This window comes from Stegodyphus dumicola, chromosome X1 (genome assembly GCF_044657685.1).
Source record: "Stegodyphus dumicola isolate Sdum_Otavi_A_Nest chromosome X1, ASM4465768v1".
Taxonomy (NCBI): Eukaryota; Metazoa; Arthropoda; class Arachnida; order Araneae; family Eresidae; genus Stegodyphus; species Stegodyphus dumicola.
The window spans coordinates 207,732,947-207,753,269 of record NC_140780.1 but is presented as its reverse complement, the minus strand read 5'-3'; the positions used below and the strand labels follow the sequence as shown (position 1 = coordinate 207,753,269).

At 30.2% G+C, this 20,323-nt stretch overlaps 1 protein-coding gene across 1 annotated transcript in view; it reads right to left on the bottom strand.

Annotated features, from left to right (window-relative positions):
* LOC118189294 (glutamate receptor 1-like) overlaps nucleotides 1–20,323 on the bottom strand; it is a 235,585-nt gene that overhangs the window by 57,892 nt on the left and 157,370 nt on the right. The window contains exons 4-6 of the mRNA XM_085808327.1: nucleotides 5,925–6,175; nucleotides 3,623–3,787; nucleotides 2,078–2,278 (exon numbers count right to left, since the gene is read on the bottom strand). Coding sequence (XP_085664453.1) covers nucleotides 2,078–2,278; nucleotides 3,623–3,787; nucleotides 5,925–6,175 — 617 coding nt within the window. The remainder of the gene's footprint in view (nucleotides 1–2,077; nucleotides 2,279–3,622; nucleotides 3,788–5,924; nucleotides 6,176–20,323) is intronic.

Below are 20,323 nucleotides of genomic sequence, written 5' to 3'. Positions count from 1 at the left end.
TGACTAGACGTATGCATGCTAGCGCACAATCGACTCTTTTGTGAGACAGAATCCACATATAATATGGAGCCTACCCTCGAGGTCAGTGTGCCTACCTTCGAGGTCAGTGAGCATAAAATAAGAGGTTGCAGAAGGAGACTCATCAAAGTGCCGTTTCTAAAAGCAGGTCATCTGGTACAGTGCCTCATGAGGTCTTGTTAACATGCTAACTAGTCTCTAGAAGGTTGTAAAAATAGCTTAATATGTAACATACAGCGTACACTTTTTTATTATGCTGAAAAATAACAAAAAAATTCTTTAAAGCTAAATTTAAAAAAAAAATATTTTCTCTTTCATATAAAACTTGAGTTTTATTTATAGTTTGGAGAAAATGATGTGTCTAATACTCGTAGAAGACGGATTATTTAATTACTTTTCCTTCCTGCCTATGAAACGAAAGAGAAGTTTAAATGTTTGAGGATATAGAAGTAATTAAGCCGTGATGAAGATTAAATGAAAAATGAAATGCTAATTTTTATAGTCTTTAGAGTATTTTAATGGTTTATTTTAACTTAATGCTGCGAATTTCCTATTTCACTACTCACGTGAGGAACGCCATTGGCGGAGTCTAAAAAATTTTAAGGTTATTCTGTTATGTTATGTTAATCTGTGTTCTTAATTAGTGTGATCATTGCTTGAAATATAAGATTTTTAATTAATTTCAAAAGAGAGTAAAATATTTACCTTCCAAATTTAATCATTCTGTAACACCTTAACATACTGGGCAAAACATACTGATTTGAAAGAATTAAATGTATTTTTAATAATTTATATTTTTATTTTATTTTTGTACTATAAAGCTTAATGATATAATTGGAAATGCGTTTAATTTATCATATATCTGTATGAAACTTATGAAAATTTTCAGCATTATTGCAATTGATAAAATATGTTACTAACATGTATGTTAAATACGCTGAAAATGCTCGTTATGGTAAGCTACAATTTTACAATGCAATTCAATTTATTAATTAAATTTATCACTACTTTATCTGGAGTTGCATTTATTTGAATCAGTCGTATAATACATCGATGACATTGTTTTAACGAAGAGGATTTTGCAAAATGGGAAAGAACTAAAGATCGAAACATACATGTTAAGTTGAAATATATTTAATTAAAAATACAACGTGCTTACTGCTTATATTGAAGATCCGCATGTTTAAAAATATTACTTAACTTAAAAAAATCATATTTAAAAGTTTTTAATAAATATTTCTGTAAAATAATCATGTACTCCCAAACTGGGATAAGATTTCTTTCTTCGAAATAAGGAAAATGTATCAGAAACGTCTGTTTAAAAATCCGAAAACTTCGATTACTCGTAAAGAAAGCGAGAAAAGATTTATTGTATTGGTTTAAGACAGTGATTTGATTTAAAAATCAATTTAATCAAAAATAACTGCTGCATGATTTTTGAAAGAATATAGGGTATTAAGTAGTGTCGTTAATATTCAATGCCACGTCAATACGTGGTGTTAATATTCACCACGTATATAGTTTGAGACTTTTGTTTAATTGATTGATTCAAACTAAAGTATAAAAATCATCGAACTGAACGGATTTTGCAACCATAAATGTAATCTTTTTTCAACTATTCTTTTATTAAGCGTTCATAATAAAGCTATATCTATAGTATTCTCGTATATGCAATTAGTTACGCTGAAAAGTGAAAAAAATTGTGAGTAAGGTGAATTAATGAAAATGAAAACACGAATAGAAGAATAGAAATGAGTTATAATATAAATATAAACACGCGTTTACTTCAAAGTTAGCTGAACAGGTAAATTTTATTTTTATATATCAAGATTACTTCGTATGCTACCTCATTACCTTTAATACAAAAGTAGAGTGTACCTCATGAACTAAAGAAAGTCAGGAATGGCAAAAAATAATAGCAAAATTTTTCACAAGAAAACATTCCACGTATCTTATTAAAAAAATACCCTTCAAACACTGTACAATAATATATATTTCTGAGTCACTTAACGCAACAAGGATTAGTCTTCGTGCTCCATTATATGATGAAAGCTGTGACCTTTTTCATGAATCTTGTTATTCGATCTCCATGCTCCCAAGGCATTACTGGCGTCTGCTGACAGTTGATACCTTTAGTCCCATTGTTGTAAACTTCTCCTCTTCGGAAGTTGTTGCGAAAGATGTCAGGTCTTTTGTTCAAAAGTCGATTGAATGTTTCAAGGATCACTTTGGTGGCATCATACATTAAAGCAACTTCAGTCTACCAAAACATACGGAAATATTTAGCAATTGTTTTTCATATCATGAAGCCATCAATAAAACGCATGACACCTTATATATATATTAAGGAATAAATGCACGAGAACTGGTGGCATATTATTTCTTTAACACTATTTTGCCTTTTTGTATTTAAATCACAAATTACGTAATATATAAAATGATTTGAAAATGAAATGAAATTGTCTAATAAAATTTTCAAGTTTTATAATTAAAATTATTTTTTAATTAAAGACTGCTTTTAGAAGATATGTATTTTTAATAAATAAATAACTAAAGCCCACATCATTATTAAAATGTTAGTTAATGCAAAATTATTAATTTAAGCTTTCTTAAGTATTGCATTTTATTTAGAAGAAAGCATTAATACAGTTTCTTAAGATTAAAATATTTGTAAAAGCATATTTTGTTAGAGATTACAAGAAAAGCATTTAATTTTAAGCGTCAGAAAAAAAAAGCTGAATTTTAAATTAATAATCTGCTAGAAAAAAAGCCGATTGAAATGATGAGACTTTAATTTCGTAAGAGTTTCTTGTATAGAATATTTAATTAAAAATTTTACTGTAGTGAATTGTGTATCAAACCATCTCATTTCGAGTTAAACATTATTTACGTATAAAATTTACATATAATATTACGTATAAAATACGCACACACACACACATATATATATTACATGTAAATTTATTTATAATATTAACATATAAAATTTAAAACGAACCTTATGAAATGTAATATTTCAAGAACAATTAATAAGAGTTAAATGCAGAAGTCTCTTCAGACATGCAGTAAATCATATTTATGTATGAATATTGTATTTAATTGTTTTTCTCCAGAACTTTTTTGCATAATAGTATAATAAGGAATATTCATGTGGTTTATACATAAAGCTGCGTAATTATCATAGTTATATACTTTTCTAGGAACAATTTGCATTTCTAGGAACAATTCGACTTTTAAAAATTTAAAAGTCCTACAATAATGCATGGCTATCGTAACTGCATTTCAGCAGAATGAAAAATCTCTTCTAAAAACTGCTTTTATAGTACTAAAAAGCTAAGTACTAAAGTACTGAAAGTAGTAATTATTTCCGAATCTTTTTGTTTTAAGAAATAAAAAAAATAAGTAATTATAGTACAGAAAATAGTGTCTTCGATGCTATCTGTAGCGCATTTATTTAAGAAGCATATATGATAGCATAAAATATAAACGATAACACCACAAGTAAAGAGAGTAAATAAATTCGTCAAAATATGGGAGGGAGGGGAAAAGTTGAGATGGGAAAAGTAAAATCCTTTGATCGAGATAGAGAGGCGAAAACTGTCACCGTAATGTGCTGTGTTCCTCCCCCAGGCCATCTGAAAGGATCAAGAGACTTCCAAGCTGTTAAGAACTCCCTCACTTCAGGTCTAGTCTCCTGAAGCATTTGGAATCCAGTGGCGTTGACAGCTCCATGCGGCAGCAAAGCATCGTTCCAGTCATCTTCAATTATCTGAAATAAAAGAGCAGTCAATATCCATGAAATATATGAACTACAGTAAGAAATTCAGCTCGAAAATAAGTACTCCTACAGTTTTGTCATTTAGGAATATAGAAACATTTTTAGCTCATCGCAGTGTTACTAAGAACCAAATCGCAAATTTTCCTTTTGTTTTCTTTCTCTAATAAAATATTTTCCTACTTTTCTCTAAATTGGGAAGAAGCATTCTTCGTTTCACATTCTTTTTGTTCAAGAGTTGAAAATTTTATTCTTCCTTTCATGAAGGGAAATAAATACGATTTCCTTTTTCAGTTCTAACAAGAAAGCGCTTAATGAACTCATTAGGAAAAAATATTTTTTTTAAAAGTAGGCAATCTATGGTGAATTTAAACCATGGGAAGGCATTTTATAAACAGAGCTACGTAAAGAAATCTTAATAGGTACTTCAATGAGTCCCATTATACCCCTCTAAAATAAGAACTTTAGAGCTTTGTATTATTTGTGATGCATTTGTTTCATCGTTATTTTATACTAGTATAATGGCTTATTCAAAACATCATTGCGTTTCAAGAGTTTGAGGAACAGAAAAAAAGTAACGTTTTATTCACGATAAACAAGGCAATTAAAAGCAGGGTATTTTAACATTATGTTTGGGGAGATAAATGAGAGGATGATAAAAAATTACGCTTTAAATCTTGGAAAAAAAACTCATTCTTTTTTCAGTCTCACAAAAGTTTTAATTGAAACAAGTAAATATATTTCGTTTACGCTTTCTTATCTATGCTTTGTTTTATGTGAGTCTTACGTTAAAGAAAATGGTTTAGATTTATGCTGATCTTCAAAATGAGTATTTATTTTTCCCATTATTTCAGAGTTTTGCATTTTTGGAGCCATCAAACTTACAAAATCAATGACATATCTCTAGGTATAGCTGCGTGAGAAAAAGTATCTGCGAAGCAGGTGGCAAAAGCAATTTATCGTTTAGAAGGTTTCAGCGTCTGACCATTTATCTACTAGATGAATTCGCTAGTATATATCTCATACAGTCAATTAAGACTGAAAATATGAAAAACATAGCGAGATATTTTGTGTGGTCCTTTAATATATTTTTATTCATCACTCAAAACACAGAAACTGAACACGTATACACTCCCGAAGGAGTGTTTTAGTAACAGCGTTAGTATCATCTATGTATTATGCTTTAAATTTTCTAATTTCCTTTACGTTAGTTTGCAACACAAATGAGTTTATTTATTAACCACACAACCTGAGAAATGTTCCTATTCAAAAGGCATAAAATTCTTATTTCATAAGTCAGGCTTCCTGCCAAATTTACAGTTCTCATAAGGATGGCTATTCGACATAAGACCTTTAGTTTTAAAATTAAAGCTGCATATTGCTTAACTAAATGAACTATTTAAGAATAATAGGAATGCTTCATAATAAGTTACATCTCAATATTATATTTTAAAAATAATATCGGAGTATACAATAATTTATAATGTTCCGAATTCATGTGATTTATAATGCACCTATTTTTATACACAATTTCTCCATTATCTATAGTAATAAAATCATTCCTCAATGCAGCATATTACGTATTTTTGTAGACAATAATCACCTGCAAGCCTTCTAGTAATCAGATGTTAAAAGCTACAGCGTTAACATCTGATTACTAGAAGTTACGTCTTTACGTCTTTATTAATTTCTTATTCCGTAGGATAGAATTTTAAAGTTGTCTTTGACTAGGATTTAATACATGGAATTATGGAAGAAATAGACACACACAATAACCAGAAAACCAGAAAACCAGAAATGTTTTAAAATGCAGATCTTTCGAAAAATGCCATCAATGATTTTGATTTACCTATAAGAGCAGCAAACTCCTTCTTTAAGTTCACCTTTATTTCTACCGTTAGTATTATAAAGATCTAATATTCTTTCCACAGCAGTTATATAACAATATATGCTACTCATTTAAACTAAATTCCTGTAAACCAAATAAAATTAACTAATTATTATACCCATTTATACAGTTTTTCCCCTCATGAATCCATATTTGTTTTTAAGTGATTTAATGCTATTCTAGAGCCTTTAAGTTCATTAAATGAAAATTCATGTTGTTACAATTCTGAAATTATATACTTACCAGACTCGTTATTAAGAAATGATAATTTCGTCTGTTCATGTACGTATCCTGAATATGTAGACTGACAATAGACTTCGCGACTTCTGGTTCACAGTCAAGAATTACATACTTCAAGCCACGCCTATCTTGTTCTTCTAACTTTCTTAAAAAATCACTGGCATCCGTAGAATTACTTATTCTTCTTACAACTCTCATCTCTAATTTATTTTTCTCTGATGTTAAGTGGAATATTTGTTGAAGCTTTAGAAGCCCTGAAAGAAAGGTGTCATATTAGAAGAAAAATACAAAAACTGCTTGTTAGTATATTTTGAAAATTAATGTAGAATTTTTCCTCTATGTACTTTGGCAACAGAAAATATGTCTTTCAAAAAGTGCAGCAAAATGTTTTCAAGTTTTTTTCAGTCAATAAAATACCGTATTTGACAGCATATAAGACGCACTTTTTTTCCTAAATTTGGTCTAAAAAAAGTTACCTGCGTCTTATACGTGAAAGACACAGTCTAATACGTGAAGGTAATTTCATTCAATGGTTGTTTATTTGGCTTTTATGAAACGTGAGAATTAAAAGAAACCACGCTATTGAAACTTTTTTTCCTTGTGTGTGGCCGTCTAAATAAGGGTGCGTCTTATATGCCGTCAAATACGGTAACTTATTTTAAATGCCAAAAATATGCATTTTTTCTGCATTTTGCTTGAAACTGAAAAAAACCCCGTTATGAAAACTTATTTAAAGTGAAGCTCAAGACCAGCTACTCATAGGGTTCAGCAAGTAGAAGCCCGAAGCGTATCATCGTTGTCTTGCCTGCTTTAACGTATCAGGTGGCCTCATATCGGCCTTATCTATTTCAACGTTTCACTGGGTCATCGGCCGTTCCTTTAAATCTAGTCATGACCTACATAACTCATTTACTTTTGGAGTTATGGATGAAGACCCTGTGTCAAATGATCCTTCTTGAGGTAAAGCTGGCTGCCCAGTTGGTTTAGTGGTTAGTGACGGTAGCTGCTCTACCGATGTGATCGGAATTGAATCCCGAAGAAAGCATGGATGTTTATAGAGGTGCAGTGGCTGTGTGGCAACGGGACACTAAAAATACAATGTGAGTCGAAAGACACTTCGAGTGGCTGTAGTAGGGGAAGAGGTTCGAAGCAGACCCTTCAACCGCCTTCATCACTTTTTATTCCACTGTGGCCTCACTTCAACACATCACCTAAACTAATCTAACGTTCACAACTAGAATGCATGGAAAGAAGAGATAGTTAAAAAAAGAGACGCAAGGAACAATATTTGTCATATTATGAATTTCTGTGCAAAAGAATTCGCAAACCATTAAGCAGACACAAGTTACAACTTTATAATTTTATTCTGGTCCATATTACCATCTTTGTAATGGTTACGGATTCTGTATCACACAGCGTCTTTTGCTTTTTTGTTTATCGAATTAGTACTACTATGAATTATTATTTTAATTTCGATTTGTTTAGATATTGTGTTAAACCTCTTATACACGGTTGCAGTTATTAATATTGTTAAGGAATTGGCTTGCTTTTACTCCAATTTACTTTTCAATTTAAATGCTTTAAGTTTATATATAAATACATATAAATATTGTTTCAAAGGAATAATAAATTGACATTGATAAATCTGTCTCCTGCCTGCTCAACAATTATTCACTTATGCATTTTTATAAATTCTTAGGAATAAAAGATTTATTGGAATTATATGTTTATTCATATATTTTGATACTTGCCCTTCATTTACATATGGTCTCAGAATTTAAGGGGTATCAGAAACCCCTATACCGACAATGTTAACTTGGCCATTTTCGATGTACCTTTTCTCAAACTCTGCTGTAGATACAAGCTTGAATTTTTTTCTGTAATTAAAGTATACCTATCTGATTATACTGAAATGAGCTTTTGAAACATTTTGAATTTTAGAGTAAATTACAGAATATTTTGTTAGGCATAGTAAAATTTAGCACTTTTCTCACACAAAAAAATTAAAAACAATTTTTTTCTAAGTTTATTACAAAAAGCTCATTTCAGTAAATATTAAGGAACCTAATAAATAAGCCATAAAAAGTTTAGATACCTGTGAGCAGTAGTTCCTGAGAAAAGGTACATCGGGTATAAAAAAATTACGTTGGGAGAAAAACGCGTTTTTATGTAAAAATCCTCATTGATTAAAGCAGTAGATGACAAATTAAAACTAGATCTTTTTACAGTTTTAACTTTCATAGAGATTAAAGAATGGTATTTTTGGAAAGATAAAAATGTAGAGAATTTGAAAATGCAAAAATCTGAAATCACAATTTTTTGAAGATTTTGGGGTTCCAACACCTCTTAAATGATATTGCAGATTAGTTCGCAGCAATAATTAATCATTTATTTGTAATTTAATTTCATTAAAAAATTAATTAAATTTAAATTTGCTTTTTACAAATAGAGAATGTTTGTTAAATACATATATATATTTATATGGTTAGAGCCGAAAACATCGTGGCAAAAACATCGCGGACGAAAACGTCGCGGAGAAAACAACGCAAGGCAAAAACGTCGTGCTACAAAACATCGTGGGAGAAAACATCGCAACGAGAAAACATCGCAGTTCTAAAACATCGTGGTACAAAACATCGTCGTCGAAAATAAAGCGGTTCAAAAACTTCGCAGTTTAAAAACATCGTCGTCGAAAATATCGTGGTAAAAAATAAAGTATCTACAAATCATCGCATGACGATAAAATCGCAGACATGCTTCTTTCAGGCTTTAATAACTGTAAATGGACATTCCCATATTGATTTGTGATCGCAAGATGGAAAGAAGGATAATTTTTACTTTCATACTTTTTATTAAATAATAAATTTTTGCTGAGAAAATAAGAATGAAACTTAAGCATAGAAAATTAATGCAACTTATAGCACTTAATAGAATTTTAAACCGACATAGTTAACTAACAAAGGCCATTAATAAATCATTTTTATAAAGTTTTTACTGGTAATTTTTCATGAAAAGTATAATCTATAATTTGCATTTAATTTTTTATGCTTAAGTTTCCTTCTTACTTTTTCAGCAAACAATTATTAGTTAATAAAATATGTGAAAATAAAAATGATCCTTCTTTACATACTGCGCTCACAAATCATTATGGAAATATCCATTTACAATAATTAAAACCTGAAAAAAGCATGTCTGCGAAGTTATCATCATGCGATGATTTGTAGATACTTTATTTTTTACCACGATATTTTCGATGACGATGTTTTTAAACTGCGAAGTTTTTGGACCGCTTTATTTTCGACGACGATGTTTTGTAGCACGATGTTTTAGAACTGCGATGTTTTCTCTTTGCGATGTTTTCTCCCACGATGTTTTGTAGCACGACGTTTTCGCCTTGCGTTGTTTTCTCCGCGACGTTTTCGTTCGCGATGTTTTTGCCGCGATGTTATCGGCGGACACCATTTATATAACTTATGTATATATAATTTACGCATGTTTATATAATGCTCTCTCTCTATATATAGTATCTCTATATTATATAATGTATTATATATATATATATCAGGAATTTATAATATATTACATAAAATTGTAGAATAGTACTGCAGAAAGTTTTTTACAAAAATATCCCAAATCATTCCCGCACAAAATGTTGTTGTTATATTAATTAATTTATAAGGTAGTTTCTCTCTCCTTCCAGCATGCCTTCGTGGTGTAACGGTAGCACACTCAGCGCGTATTCGAGAGGTCCAGGTTCGTGTCCCGGCGAGGGCATTGCTCCTTTTTCATGTCTCCTGCTTCAAGAATACTAATGACTCCATGGTGGCGCACGAACTAAAAGATGGTAGATCATAATTCATCATGAGCAGGATTTGGCGATTGGGTTAGCTAAGACCTGCCTTTAAGACTTTGAAAGGGGGGGATTATAATTGGTATTTTCCCCTCATTCCAGCATGCCTTCGTTGTGTAACGGTAGCACTTTAAGTCTCCCGCGTAAAAAAAAAAAAAAAAAAAAAAAAAAAAAAAAAAAAAAAATTGCTTAAATAATCACTAAATTTCTCAATAAAAATGTAAAAAAAAAACGTATAAAGACCCTATCAGTTCAGTTTATTTAAACCAGAAGAAACCCGTACAACAAAAGAAATACAAAAAAGAAAAGGAAGAGGAATAGAATCAAAATCTGATTTAACAGCTATCAACAGGGGGTCGATCAGATTTCAACTGAGCCACCTTCCTAGAAAAACTATTGTGTTTCTGTTCACCCAAAACTAACTGATGAACCATTTAAAATTATTTAAGCATTACAATTCATTCGAAAAACTTAGAGCGCTTCTTCTACACAACAGTCTTCCTATCAATAATACATAGCATATTTAAATGAAATCACTGTAACAAAATCAGTTTCCTTAATAAAGCAAAAAGTAACATATGTACATAATTACACATATTAAAATTGAAAATTTACTAGAATTAAAGAGTTAAAAAAATATTGGAACCTACTGATTGCAGAACAAAGGAAACTGAGGAAAGAGACACCTATGGTTGCCTAATAGGTTTAAAGGAAGTAACATTACCAAAGATTTAGTACTAGATTTTATTAAATCAAAATTTAACTGTATTTCATTCATAATTCATTCAAAAGTATTTTCTGTACTATCAACTTTCTTCATAAATGTTTTGATGATCTCAACCTGCGTAAGATCTTTCAGCAAGCTCAACAAAAATTTCCAGCGTTGTTTAAACACTCTTGTTTCCAGCGCTGTTGATTCGGATACAAAAGTCTGCTTTAAATACAGCACACACAAAACAAAACTAAGCAATTACATTAATAACCACCATGAAGAAGATTTTTATGCAAACACCACACCCACTTGATATTGTAGTTAAGAGAAATTTCTACCATAGGTTGATGAACAACATAATTATATAATTACAGAAAGTCTGTACATAAGTATAGGATCAAGAATTAAAGCAACTCATGAAAAAAAGGTACAAAATTTAAAGAAGTAAAAACGTTTCTAAATCCAATCGTTTGGAAGCTAGCAGATATTGACAACTTCATATTAAAAGCAAGTACTCTTCTAAGTTAACCAACTCATCTTTTTAATAAATTCAGAAAGGAAATAATTGATCAAAAGCAAAACGGAGATAAATGAAGTTCAAGGATTTAAAAGAATTAAAGATTGGAAAGATTTATTTCAGAAGATTATGCTACTGAAAACCAGTTTACAATTACCAAAATCGTTAAAGCAAGCAACAGTTTTAGTATTTTATGAAAAAAGTTCTGTAATTCTCTTATTAGAATGGAACTCCATAGTTCTGCAACCTACTGCATTTTCAAAAATAAAGAAAAATCAACTATCAGCAAAATTAACGCATTTTACAAAAGAATGGAAAATTTCTCTTTTTGCACCTTTTACTGACTTTTTGCCAATTTATATGAAATTAATTTCATAAAAATCCTGTCAGGTTTAGAATTATTGTAAATAGTATTAGAAAATTTAAGAATAGACATCTTTTTTATGTCCAGAACTAGATAAAGGGTCTCAGAAACATGGTGAGGTATTAAGTATACTGGAATACCAGAGCTTTCATGAACTCCTTGTAAAAAGGCTACATTGTTTATGTTTCTTTCCCCGTTGTTTAAGTTTTTAACTTTTTACTTTTGTTACCATGTTCATTTATTTTAATTCTTACTTTGAATGTTTATCTTTTTTATTATATATCATTGTTCTTGTGTCATACTTGAATTGTTTGGTATGTTTGGATTGATCTTTCCAATAAAGCCATATAAGTAATAACAACATTTAAGAATTTTGTTAATATATTTGCTAATCTGATTAAATCAGTATGAACTATTATTTTTGAAAATGCCAACGCTGAAAAACATTACTGTTGAATTATTAACAATAACTTTCAAATAACTGAAAAATTTAAAGATCTAAAGGCTTAAAATATCAACTGCATGACGTAAATAATGACTTCCTATGACTTAACTTAAAATCTCTAAACACCTCTTCCACTTAAAGAAATCTATGAAAGTCTTCTAGAACTTAAAAATTTTTTCCTGAATTGCTTACAATACTGAATTTACAAAAAATAGAAAGCATATCTCTATTTCTCGCTTTTCAGTAACTTATCAAACGTATTAACAATCTTTACCTGCAAGCTAATGGTATTACAATGGGAAGTTCTTACTCGAAACACTTGTATAACCTTTATTTATTTACTAAAGAGTACAAGTTTCTAAACCCACTCCCAGAAGATCATTTCAATAAATTCACTTATACATTCAGGACAATAGCTCACATAGTTGCATTCAACAACAATAATCTTTTTGAAATATCTATCCCAGCTGCTTTAAACTAAAAAAGACTAATTAGAATCAATTAATTATAGATTACCTGAATATAAGTATTTGTAATCTAAATGCAGTAAAAGATTTGATAAAAGAAGATAATTAATTTTTTTTACAATTGAGTTTATAAATTGGAGTACGAACATCTCTAAAAACGTTATTGCGGATACAATTTTAAAAAAATTGGCCGTATTATGCACCGAAATTGAACAGCAGAAACAAGAAACACTTCGTCTTACTAAAATTTCACTAAAAATGAAATTCAAATTAACTTCGTAAACAGTCAATTTAAAAAAGCTGGAGTGGTCTACACCCTGTAAATTGTTTAAGGTGATTAATTTTTTATCCGAAGTCTCAAATATAAGAAGAGTAAAGAAGGATAAATTTAAAAGATTTAAAGTTTTATTTACATATATGTTCTTACTGTATAATTTTTCTCGACTATACTTTTCTTAACTGAGGGCCCACTCTAGTATAAGTCGTTATTATAGGCCCGTGACGTGAAAATTTTATTCTTTTCTAACATTTGCATTTTCTTTCTTGCATTACTTTAATACTTTCCAATTTAAAAATAATAACTTTTTTAAAACAATCTTACTGTAAATTCACCTTTTAGGAGATTTAAAATTTACTATCACCAATTTGTATCGCGATCGCACCAAATAGGCAGCCATAGCCATCTCTTTCTGCAGTTTCCTTTGTTTTGAAAACACTTAAGTTCAAACATTTTTTTCACCTTCTTTGTTTAAATATTGCTTGAATTCTCTACTTTAATAAAGTCTCTCTATTAAATTTTCAATTTTAATATTTGTAATTATATATATATATATATATATATGTATGTATATATATTACATTTTATTTTATTAGGCAAATTGATTTTGCTACAGTTATTTCATTTAAATTTGTTTTTATGTATTATTGATTGGAGTCCTGCTGTGTATAAGAGCCGCTCAAAATTTTCGGATGAACTGTACAGATTAAATGATTTAAAATGGGCATCAGCTAATTCTGGGTGAACAGAAACACAGTGGCTTTCCCAGGCAGTTGGCTGAATTGAGATCTGATCGACCTGATCTTGATAACAATGAACTAGATTTTTTTTTATGTTGCTCTTACTTTTCTTTTTTATACATTTTTGTATTTCCTTCGCTTTACTAATTTCTTTTGGTTTAAATACACTTGGTTGACAGGTTTCTTTTACATTTTTATTGGGGGATTTAGGGATTGTACTGGTTTAATATTTCATTTATTTCATGTGTTTGTTGTTTGGGTTCTAGATTTATTACTTTTTGTCTATAATTAATTAATATTTCAGCAGCATTTTGTGATTTTGGATATTTTTGGATTGGGGATTTTGAATACTTTTGTTCTAAAACATTTCTGTAATAATATACATATTCTTACTTATATTTACTTACTTTAATTCTTATATTCTTACCGATATTTATTTTCTTTAATTTCAATATTTTATATATATATATTCTTACCTATATTTATTTATTTTAATTCATTAATTTTTTTAAAGTGCATCTTCTAGACCAGTGGCTCCCAACGGTGTCGGTATTCACCTCTTCTAGGTCGATGATGACCAAGGTGTCGAATGTGTGATTGGCGATAGCCAAATACACATTGGCAACTGGTCTGCGCAATATAGATCTCATTGGTTACAAAAACATAAGAATACAGTTGTGGAATTTAAAATACATTCAAGAGAAATATACCAAAACAAAAGTTGCCTCTTTACCAACATTGTTGACTTTTCCCTTTTCTTACTTCGCTGAAGAAAGCTTTAATTAGGTCAATAATTTATTATGGTGTAGAGACATTTGGCATTTTTTGGAGGCTGGAAAGATGAAAAAATATGCAATGCCCTAGCCGGGACTTGAACCACGGACCTCTCGAATACGCATTGAGCGTACTGACCACTACGCCACGAAGGTATGCTAAGAAGACGGGATAAATACCTTATATACTCCCCCTTCTAAAGGGCGACTGGGGTTTAGGGGATCCGGTCTCCAAATGGTGAAGAACCATCATTTACCCCCTTTTAGTTCGGGTGCCACTGTAGAGACATTAAATATTTTTGGAAGCAGGAAAGATGAAAAATGAGCATTGCCCTCGTCGGGACTCGAACCACGGATCTCTGGAATACGCCTCGAACGTGCTGACCGCAACACCATGAAGGCATGCTTAGAAGACGGGAGAAATATATTATAATGGAAAACAAGAAACAGGCTTAATATTTATGAACGATGTGATTTAAGAATCAACTTAAGCAATTTTATGAAAAGTAATCATGAGATTGCATCAATAAATCAAGTGCAGCCATCACATTAATAAAATCGAACTTTTCGACAATTAGAATCTGTTATTTTATTTGTTTTTTATATTTGTAAAATTAATAAAAATATAATAAAGCATTCTTTTTTGAAACTGATCAGGATTGCTAATAAATATTTAACATAGCTGAGTTTGTATGCATACAAATTAATAGTTTTGTCATTCCTAAATCTAGATTTTAAATTAATTAAAAATTTTTATCTACATACTATAACATAACAAGAATATGGATGTTGTGACCAAGAACTCGCTAATTTAATTCTGCATTTTTATTACTGATGCAATAAACATTGCCCAAACTGAATAAACGCTTTCTGTTTCTTTAGAATATGATCCAGTACACGACAGAATTCCAATGAATAAATAATTCTTCATTTTCGATACTCTTGATGGTAAAAGAATTCATCTCAAATTCAGATCACTACTTAAGTATACAAAAAAATTGCATTTCTCAGTTTAAGCAATTAATCCTCTTATAAAAGAGTATTCGGACGCGACTTATTTTTCTTTTAAATAAATAGTATTCATATAAGAATTAGGAATCACTTTAAAAAAGAGAGATTTTGACTTAGGGTATCAGCAGCCCATCACATGGAAAAAAATCTTAAATCAATAACCAGTTAAAGAGTACAAATATATTCCTTTGCGACAGAAAATTCTCTGGTGTAAAAAACACTTATTTTCTGGTACGGTACATGCATGCACAAGCATTATGTATTGAGTTAGCATAGTAAAATTCAAATTTGCTTAAGAAATATTTCATTCCATATTAAATTAAACTTCATGGGTCAACAATTTTCTTGTTTTTATTATTTCTTTCTCTTTTTAAAAGAATGTTAATATCATTCAAAAATTGAACTACAAATTGGCCTGCAATTTGCTTTAAATGAATTTTTATCCCACTACAATTGATTACAAGACTAATATTTTATTAGGTACTCATATCTCTATCCCTACAGAAGCATTATTTCCTGAATTGAACTATTCGGAGCGAGGAAACAGCTGTTACGATGCACAACGTAGGTTGGCAAATGTATTGGGTCGCTGTGTGTGCGAAACAGATAGCGATGGTGAACAAGATGACAGATCAAAGTGACATCGAACATGTCATTGCGGTGGGGACACGCATGATTATCTTGGAAATTACCTACTGGAATTTCAAGTGATAGGATGATAACCGTGGGCATTCTGCATCTGTAACATCTGCGACTGTCTGTAAACATTTATGAATGCACTTACAGATATCAGATTAGGTGGAAATGCATTAATGTTTATAGGCATTGCAGGTATTAGTATTGTCATTCAGTTTCTGAAATTCACAACTGAATTTTGAAAGTAATTGTTTAAGGTTTTATATTCGACGCAGAGAGTCCGAAGCTTGCCTTCGGATTGTATTTAATGCCATAGTTAATTCTACATGTATTTGGCCTTGTAAATCTCAGACAACTAAATTATATTTCGTATGATATAAATTAACAACATATTAATTTGAAGCTACGAATGATTAATAGCTGTATGCAATAAAAGATTAAAAGCTGTATGGTACAAAAAATTAAGGGCTGTCTGCTGTAAAAGAATAAGACAAAATGAAAAATGTCGTAGATAATAAGAATACGTAATACAACTGTCTGCTTAAGAAGAAAGATAATTTCATAGAGGATATTCGAAGGGAAATTTAATTCGTTTCATTATATTCATGGAGAAAGCCACGATAACTCACATGCTACCAGTCCGATTACTAAGACAAGAATCAGGTATGAACAACCAGAATTCACCGTTCTTCTCCACTCGGACTAGTGGGCCTGCATCCAAAATAAAACTGCCATTAAAAATTCATATCATGATGTTATGGAAAAGTTTAAGATTGCAACTTAAGCGCGATCGATCTGCATTTAAATATAAGCTTAAGGATTAGAATATTATTTCTGGATATTTAACTGATTTTTTCTGGATATTTTTTCTGGATATTTCTGGATATTTATGCATCTCGCTTAACTGCGTATTAATAGAAAAAATACAGTACATATTTACAGCTGTACATTTAGAAAACCTTTTAAGATGACATGGTAAATTTTGAATGATTTTTTATTAAATTTAAGAACTTTCATCTACTTTTTACGAATATTATTGAACGCCTTTGTTAGACAAAGTGATTTTAAGTTGAAAACAATTGTTTGTAATTTTTTTTTATTTATATGTTTTAAAGAAACATTTAACTATTAAAATATCTCTTTTCTCCTACAGTTTTCAATACTTTTACCCCAATTGTTTCCTTGTATTTATTAGAATGATCGTAATAACTTTAAGGGTCGATATTGTAACTAAAGAATAAGTTTCTGAGAAAAAAGGCCCGTTTATATCTAAAAAATATTATTTCAATTACATTTTTATTTGGAATAACTTTTCTTTACTGTATTTTGCAAAACCCAACCTTGTTTCTCTTAAGTATAAAATAACAACCAAGTAGTAAAAATATTAAATAATGTAATCCATATCCATGTATGTTTTAGGATTTGTCTAAAAAATGAAAACTTAGAAAACAGAGTTTAAAGAATGCAAACTCTCTAAATGGTCATTAAGGCATTTCCATTTCCTTAAACTTTTTCCTTACTGAATTTCAATATATATATATATATATATATAATAAAACATATTACTATTCAGTTCGTGAAGAATCAAACATAAACTGTAACTTTTATTTGAATATTTGAAAGGAAAACAGTGGAAAGCTTTCCTCTCCTCATAAAAATAACTACTTTAAAACTAACTTCTGTGTGAATAATTTTTTCCATTGAATTTTGAAGTATTTAACTGGAAATCAACAATATAATGCACAATATAATGAAGTACACTTTCGGCTAACTTTTACTGGAGTATAAAGTCAGTAAAAAGACCCCAAATGCTTTTTTATATTATTTAAAATACCATATTTTACCACTGTCCTATATAAAGAAATTATTTTTTTTGCACTTCCCGCTTTGAAAGAAGAAAAAAAAAACGAACTGTTGATTCATTTTAAATAAAACAGCTCTTCTTTAATGTTAATGACAAAAAATCTGAAAAAAACATATCGTATAGCCCATCTTTGGCTTCCTTTTTAGAGCGTTCTATATATATATAGTATAATGATGCTAAAATATAACAATCCTTTAGAGTGAATGGTTAGGTCTGTTTCACACCTCCCTGTAAAATGCGGTTTACTACTACTTCTCTCGCCTTCCTTTATGTAAAGAGTTATATTTATGATCTGAAGGCCGTTTCACACGTTTTATTTGTATGAAAGAAATTTACTTTTGTAAATGTTTATTTTGTAAGATATATTTTATTTACGAGTCGAAAATTTCTGACAGCTGAATAACCTTTGGAATGTTTGATGACATTAAATAATGAAGATATTCAAGATATTGAGCCGGAAATGGTTATAATACCACTTGATCCAGATGCTGCCAGTGAAAATGAAGAAACAAACGATGACTGCACTGAAGACAGCATCCCCCCCCAGCCAAGCAATTTGTGACGACAACGCAGCAGGAACTATGGAAATTTTAGTGGGAAATACAAAGATGATGAAATATGTTCCCAAAAATCTGACCGTAAAGTTCGAGTGCCTAAATATTTACGTGCTTCAGAAATATTTTCTCAAGATTCTTGTCATTCTATGATTGATTGTGTTACTGGAACTGTAAGGGATAATAGAATGGCCAACTGTCCACTGAATCAAAATAATGAAGAAAATGGATAGAGGTACAGCTGGTCAGCAGAAATGCGATTCAAATAATGAAACCGCAGCGGTTTTCTGGAACGATAATAGAGTAGTATCAATGCTTACAAATTTTGAGGATACAAGGTTGACGCCAAAGGTGGAAGACAATTCGATATTCCAACATGTATTACTACTACTAATAAATGTAAGGATAGTGTAGATCTGTTTGACAGCTATATGGAGACATATTTTTCCTCTATACAAGGTAAAAAGTGGTATTGACCACTATTCCTAAATGCTTTTGAAACTGTACTAGTTGCGTCCTGGACGTTAACAAAAGTATACAGCTCAACAGCAGCTGTTTGGTATTATCAATACCGATGAAGAAATACCAAGGCAAAAAATTAGGTGTGCAGCAGAGAAATCCGGACTTCTTGAAAGTGATAAATGATCACGTAATAGGAAAAAGGCCTGATGGACATCAGAGTCGTTGTTAATTAAAATTTAGTTCAGTTCTAGGAAACCGACAACTATTTGTAAAATATGCAATGCTGGTTTGTGTTCTAATTGTTTTTTACCATTTCATTCAAAAGAAAGTGTTTGAAAAAAATAATGCCTTGTAACATCATAATACTGGATTTCACCATCGCCTTACATAGAAGACAGCCTGCAAAGTTAAATAAAGTTTTCATACATTTTTCAATTTACTATCTTTTATTTTCTATTGATAAGACAAAATTAGAAATTTCAAAACAAAATTAATTTCTCAGATCTGTGTTAAGAAAAGTTATTCTTATTTAAATCAAAATAAATTTTTTTCCATACGCAGCAAAGTGTAAATGTTTAGTGTTGACTAGATGTTATGTTGTTATTTCCTACGATTTATGACTCCTTATTACTATTAGAGCAGAAAATACCACACGGTATTTGAATTTTATGGAGCAGATGGCGAAACACTGTGACGTCAGCTAGCGCTGAACGCAGCTGATAACCACATGAGAAAATGTGAAATGTTTAGGAAAGATGATACAAAACCGTATATAATTTTCATGTGAATAATTTTAATACTCCAAAAAGCCAGAGAAATTACGAAACTCCGCATGAGTCCTTTGACTCTTTTTTTTTAATTAAAAATTTTACACGGAAATCGTGCAGGAGAACATAAACTAACCGAACAGGTTACATTTTTAAATATGAATCTTTTGGCTGACAGGAGCGCAAAATTAACGAGAAAACTCCACATATGTTTAACTTCACGCTATGAAATTTAAAAATACCTCTTAAAAATGCTAGCAAATGGACATAATTCTTTTTTCCAGTGAGCAGAAGACAGAAATCAAGATGCTGTTATTGAAAATCTAGAAAAGGAAGATATTTTCTAAGAAGAAAACAGAGTAGTTAAACAGCCTTTGTGGCAGAGAGGAAAAATAAGTATCATGTTTTTTTAATTATGTCATATAGTTACAAGCTTTTCGTGGTTATATATTAATCTTAGCTACGTACTTAAAATGTTTTTAAAAATAAGGTTGAGAATTTTACAAAAGCAGTTTCAGCACTGAAGCTAAAACAGTTGTCCAGTTGGCACAATATTAATTACGTTTTCTTGAGTTAAAAAATAAAACAAGTGCTACGTACACGCAAATGCAGAAATGTAGTTTCTCTTTAAATTTAGTAAAAGTATAATTAGAATAGTGAGTAAACTCGTTCTCTTATATTTCCTTGAATTTCTCGTGAAAGCTTGGAATGTTTTGCATATACCACACGAAATTACAATGAATGCTGCACTAACTAGACATTTTTATTTATTATTGCAATTTAAAAATTTACGTTATGTATTTACAAAGCTCTTACACATCCAGAGTTGAAAGCGCTTTTGTAAAATTTTACATCTTATTTTGAGAAATTTCAAATTTGGATGTAGGTGTCTAAAATCAGTATTTAAGAACATAAAGCCTATACCCGTATTTTATGATGATTCTGTGTACTAAGGCTAAAGAA